This window comes from Nanorana parkeri, unplaced genomic scaffold (assembly GCF_000935625.1).
Source record: "Nanorana parkeri isolate BGI_ZX_2015 unplaced genomic scaffold, ASM93562v1 scaffold1269, whole genome shotgun sequence".
Classification (NCBI taxonomy): Eukaryota; Metazoa; Chordata; class Amphibia; order Anura; family Dicroglossidae; genus Nanorana; species Nanorana parkeri.
In genome coordinates this window covers 294,397-300,396 of record NW_017307537.1, presented here as the reverse complement: position 1 = coordinate 300,396, position 6,000 = coordinate 294,397, and the positions used below count along the sequence as shown (strand labels likewise).

General features: G+C 46.3%; 1 protein-coding gene across 1 annotated transcript in view; it reads left to right on the top strand.

The window, feature by feature from the left end:
* The window catches only part of UNC93B1 (unc-93 homolog B1 (C. elegans)), a 28,546-nt gene that overhangs the window by 2,116 nt on the left and 20,430 nt on the right, over positions 1–6,000 (top strand). The window contains exon 2 of the mRNA XM_018568973.1: positions 5,129–5,270. Coding sequence (XP_018424475.1) covers positions 5,129–5,270 — 142 coding nt within the window. The remainder of the gene's footprint in view (positions 1–5,128; positions 5,271–6,000) is intronic.

Genomic DNA, 6,000 nt, shown 5'->3' with positions numbered 1-6,000 from the left:
AAAATTAAATACAATAAATGTTAAAATAATAAAAAAAATATTGTGGCTTTGCCAACCAACATTGTACAGAGTCAGTTTGGCAACCAACCCATGTCGGCAAAATAGCACCGCTCTGCTCTGTATCCTCCCACACTCTTAACCAGCAAAACATAAGAATGTGTATAATCTAGTGTGTGTGTGTGTGTGTGTGTGTGTGTGTGTGTGTGTGTATATGTATGTGTGTGTGTGTATAGGTATATATATATATATACATACATATAAAATCACAGCATTCTCATTTACAGTGATAACCTTACATTGCCACCGTGACTGGAGAACGTGTCCTCTGTAGTCCTCTTGGCCTCCTTCCTAAAATCTCTCAATATAGCTTTCCAAGGGGCTAACCCTCCCTGCCCCCCATGAAAACATTCCTTGCTTCTCATCAAACCAGATGGGGGTTCTAACCTTTGCATATACTATCCAAAATTAAAAAAAAAGACAATTTGGCTGGAATTTAATATCACTTACAGCAGAAGTAAAGGATAAAAATAAAACAATCGCTGAGTGGTCGGGATTTTTGGCAGAAGTGACATGCAAATCTCTTCTGCCAAAAAAATCTTCCTCTTTCCCCCAGTGTTATTTTTAGTTTCTGTGTACACTGTACGGTGCATGTGCATCATCAGGGGCCACCCAATGGTGAGGAGGACTTCAGAGAACCCGGGAGCATTGGTGGCGGAGACAGGCCCGGATTCACCACAAGTGGCGGCAGGGAGCAGAGGGGCGGCAGCATGGTGGAATCCCCCGACGTTCCGGGCGCCGAGCGGTAAGTCGTGCCTTCTACATTTAGTCCTGCTTTGGGAAGGCGGGACTATATGTAGTGTGAGGAAGCCGCTTGTTCGTTTACAAGTGATCGCTGCGATCACTTGTAAAATGTGTGCAGCCTGTCCGCCCCCCCCTCCTCCCCCTCCCGCACCTACCTCTCTCCTCTGGTTCCGTCCTCCCCCCGGCCGCCGAGTCTCTCCTCACTGGCCGCCGATGTGGGGAGCAGAGCGCCAGAGTTAAAACTAACCCTGCCTCTCCGTGTACACAGTGAGAGGAGAGAGCTGTGCTCTTCCCCTCTCACCTGTCACAGGAGTTCCAGCACAGCGCTGTGCTAGAACTCCTGTATTGGAGGTGACAGGGTCAATAAAGAGAACCTGTCACCTCCAAAGGCTATTAGCTAGCTCCTGTGTGATAGCAATAAAGTTAAGTGAAAAAATATTTTTATAAAAAATAAGAAATAATAATTAAATGAAAAAAATAAAAAGGTGATTAAAAAGTAAAAAATAAAAAGAACAAAGAGCACAATAACTACAAAAAATAAATAAACGATATTAAGATTAAAAAAATATAAAAAATAAAAAAAGTAGATAGGCTAAAAATTTAAAAAGTAAAAAAATGTATTAAATTAAAAACGTTAAAAAAACCCCGAAAGAAACAATGAAAAAAATAAAACGAACCCTGCCGCCCCTGCCATGCAATTGCCATTCTCCGTTGATGGGGGGCGGAGAGGGGGGTGCATTGCGGAACCTGGCCTTGGGGCGGCAGGGAGAGTAAATCCGGCCCTGGGCGGTGATGGTGGTGGACAGCACTGAGAATGGAAGACTGACCCAACAGCGCTGGAGAAGGGCTCACTCGCGTTAATGTGCTTTGTGTTCACTATACCACCTTAAGGGAAATATACTACCAGGTATTTAAACCTGAGAGGACATCAATATATCAGCTGCGGGAGAAAATCGTTTTTTTAATATCTTCTTCACTGTCCAGTTTAATGTTTTGGAATATATTTTATTTGGCAGAAATGTTAATTTCCTCTTTCTGTAGGAATACTTGTCCTGGCTCTAGACTAAGAGTGTGGCACATATTGACTATATTAGGTCATCTCGCTTAAAACTCCAGCTGAAAAAAATCCACTTGCAGAGTGTTTTTCAGTTAGAAAGTTATTTATTAAAAGAAAAAAAGAAATGTTTTTTAACATAACTTTTTTTTAACTCTTTGTTACAACTCAGCAATGCTGATCTCCTGCAGCATATTCCTATCTACGTGCTCTCCATTTCCATCCCTGGGATCTTTTAGAAATGGTCAGTCCTGAAACTGAGCGGGGCAGTGGACGGATCTATGGTGGATTGTCGAAATTGTGCTTGAAAAAGTGGGAGTGGCTTACACCACAGGTCCAGTGTCTACAGGCAGAAGCAGGCAACTCTGGCCCTCCAGCCGTGCTCTGCCTACAAATCCCAACATGCCTCTACCTCAGGGAGTCATGCCTGCAACCTTCAGCCTTGCAATGCCTCATGGGACCTGTAGTTCCACAACAGCTGGAAGGCTGGAGTTGCCCACCTGTGGACTACAAAATTATGGATAGTGGGGATCCATAGGCACTGTGTACAGCATTCCAGTGACACTGACAGCGCACATGGCTCCCACCCATTAACCCCATCATGACAAGCGACGTACAGTGTTCTTCACTGGCATTGGGACTGTTTAAAGAGACTCCTGGCGGCTTTTGCCACTGGGACTCTGTTTAAACTTGTAAATCCGACAGTCAGCTGCCGCCAGATCGCTTCTATGGTCCGGTGAACAGGTCGTTGCCCCTCCTACCGGCTTCTTTGGTGTCAGGGGGAGGCTGGGGAGTAGATCCCATACCCGTACTATGGGACCGGGAGTGACGCGTATTGCATCCTTTCCGGTCCCATAGCTGTCAGTGTTGGGCTCCTGAAGCGATCTGCACTTCAAAAGCTCATTTAGGCCACATTCACACTAAGCGGATTGCCGCGCGATTTCCACCGAGATATCGCGCATTTTTCCCGCGCGATATATCGCGAGAAGTCGCCAGCCCATAATTTTCAATGCAGCTGTCTTAGGCCCCATTCACACTGAGCGATTTATCGTGGATATTTACCGCGCGATATCGCTCTCCAATGCATCTCAATGGGGCTCTGTCCGTCGCTGTCGCGGGTCGTGCGTCGCTACAGCAGGACCCTTTTTGGAACGGATTTTGCCGCGATTCTAGGTTGCTCAATGCAACCATTTGCGTGATATCGCGCAAAATGCAAATCGCGTGACAAACGCGCGATTTGCGAATCGCTCAGTGTGAATGGGGCCTAAATGCACAGCTCCATGTCGCCCGCCGCTAGTCGCGGTCACAAGTCGCGCCTGCAGGACCCTTTTTCCGGCGGATGCCGCGCGATTTTTCAATTTTTTTTTTTATGCAGCCCGACGGTGAAGGTCGCACTATCGTCGCTGGATCGTCCCTGAAACGTCGCCCCGAAAGTCGCGCTATCCCAGCCGTGCGGATCCACTCCAAAAGGTATGTCGCTCAGTGTAAATGGCGCCTTAGAGTGTAAAGGTGACACTGGGGGTCTTTTGGACCCCCAGCATTACCTTAAAAAGTACCTGTCACCACCATCTGCTATCACATGGGGGGCTTGTAAGTCCTCTATGTGATAGCAATTAAAGTAAAGTTTTAAAAAAAAACAGTTTTTAAAATTAATATTAAATACAATAAATGAAAAAATAATTTAAAAAAATGTTTTAAAGTCTCCCGCCCCCGCGAGCATGCGTGTCTTCACGTAAACACGCGTCGGGTGCGACTACGTATGAAAAAGATGATCGTGCTACACATGTTGGGTATCGCCGCGCAAGCTGGGGTGAGGGCAATAATTCTAGGGCCAGTATTTTTGGGTATCTCTAAACTATTGACCTGTGGGGGCTTTCAAAGCGTTGTCTATGGACTTTTTAGGGTACTGAAGTGTGTCGCCGTTTCACGGACGCACACAATTTGTAACCTGGGCATGTTGGGTATCTATTTACTCGTAACCTCATCTTTTATATTATATTTAAAAACTTGGTATTTTATTGTGTTTTGGGGCATTTAAGTCCATTTGTCACTAAAGTTTGGGGTTTGATAAGGAGTTGCGCTAATATCGTGCAACATAAAAATTTGCAACTGCCACCATTTTATTCTATAGAGTCTTGGCTTTCAGAAAATATATAATGTTTGGGTGTTTTAGGTAATTTTCAGGCATAAAATGTGGAATATAACATGGGTGCAAAAAAAAAAAGAAAAAAAGGCCTCAGTCATGAAGGGGTTAAACATCCCAATTACAGTAACAGTTCCTGTAGGCTGGAGCCAGGTGCATTGTCAGTGTTTATAGATTGGTGGGAGCCAGGTGCACACATCATTCGAGTGACACTGAAACTGCCACCTACAGGCACTGTTTGGAACGGCACATGCGTGACAGTTAAGGGCACTGTTAGTATCATTAGAATGGCGGATAGGTGAGAGCATCTCTGGAAAGGTGTGTGCACCTGACTCTCACCTAGCTGCCATTCCAGTGACACTGGTGGTGCACCCTACAGGTAATGCCATGTCTGTGTACACCAAGGGCCGGATTTGCTCTCCCTGCCGCCCCAAGCCCAGGTTCCCCACCAACCGAACCCCTACCCCCAATCAACGAAGAATGGCAACCGGATGGCAGGGTTAGTTCGAACTTTTTTGTTTCTTTATTTTTCCTTTTTCATCACCTTTTTTTATTTTATTTTTTACATAATTTTCTATCTTATTATTGTTTAATTTTTATAATTATTTTCTTATTTTTTTAATATTATTTTTATTATTATTATTATTATTTCTTATTTTTTTTAATTTTTAATTTTTTTTATCAATTTTTTTTCACTTAACTTTATTGCTATCACACAGGAGAAAGCAATCCCGTGTGATAGCAATTGGAGGTGACAGGTTCTCTTTATTGACCCTGTCACCTCTAAAACAGGAGTTCTAGCACAGCGCTGTGCTGGAACTCCTGTCACAGCTGAGATGGGAAGAGCGCAGCTCTCCCCTTTCACTGTGTACATCGGCGGCAGGGACAGGAGACAGACTCGGCGGCCGGGGGGAGGACGGAGTCCCGAAGACAGAGCCAGCAGAGAGTGGTAGGTGGGGGGGCAGGGGGGGGATGGACGGAATTCATGTCTGTGGTTGTCAGAGTCTTGCAATGCCTCTTGTAGTTTCACAACAGCTGGAGAGACCAAATTTGGCTACCTCTAGTCCACACTAACCATTTTGGATGTTCTCTATGTTTTTACCCCAACACATGTCTTTGTTGCCCTACAGGTAGAAGAGTTCTTGGATGACAACGCTGGTTATAACGAGGTAGTGGAAGAGCAAAGATACTACCGGCGGAAAAGACTTTTAACCATAAAGAGCGTTATTTCTGCAAGCTTGGCTGCTGCCATAACGTACGGCGTATATCTGGGTATGTTACAGCTCTGGGCTGCAGGCCCTCATGATGGAAACTTCTGAAGAAAAAGCTGTGTGTTACCCATAGAAGCCAATCGGATTTCCCCTTTCGTCAGCGTCGAAAAGCAAGAATAAAGGGAATTAGGTTGGGCTGCGGCTAAGAATTATTTTCATATTAGATTAGTTAGCCGATTATTGAAGGAGAACTATGAGGTGATTGCTTTTCACTCAGCCTCATAATCTGAGCCGACCTGCGACAATGAGACTGTCACAGGTCGGCTCAGTGGATCGGGAAGTGAGCGAACACATACCGGCGCTCGCTCACTTCTCGATCCTGTAACTGCAGAGAGCCGTGACAGGGGAGTGACTCGATTCTCCCATCCCCTGTCCAATCCTCCAGCGCTGACTGGCGGAACGGATGGGGGAGGGTACAGCTGGCTCTGCCTCTAGATAGGCAGAGCCAGCTGTGAATTCGCTCACTGCTCGATCATGTCCCTGCAGAGAGCCGTGGCCGTCACTCACGGCTCCCTGCAGGGATTCCCCCCGCCGTGGCCGTCACTCATCTATCCCTGCAAAGAGCCGTGACTGTCACTCACGGCTCCCTGCAGGGATTCCCCCTCCCGCTCCGATCTTCCAGCGCTGACTGGCGGAACAGACGGGAGGGGGCGGGTACAGCTAGCTCTGCCTCTAGATAGGCAGAGCCAGCTGTTACTCACGCAGCTGGGTGGATCCAGACAAAATTGTCG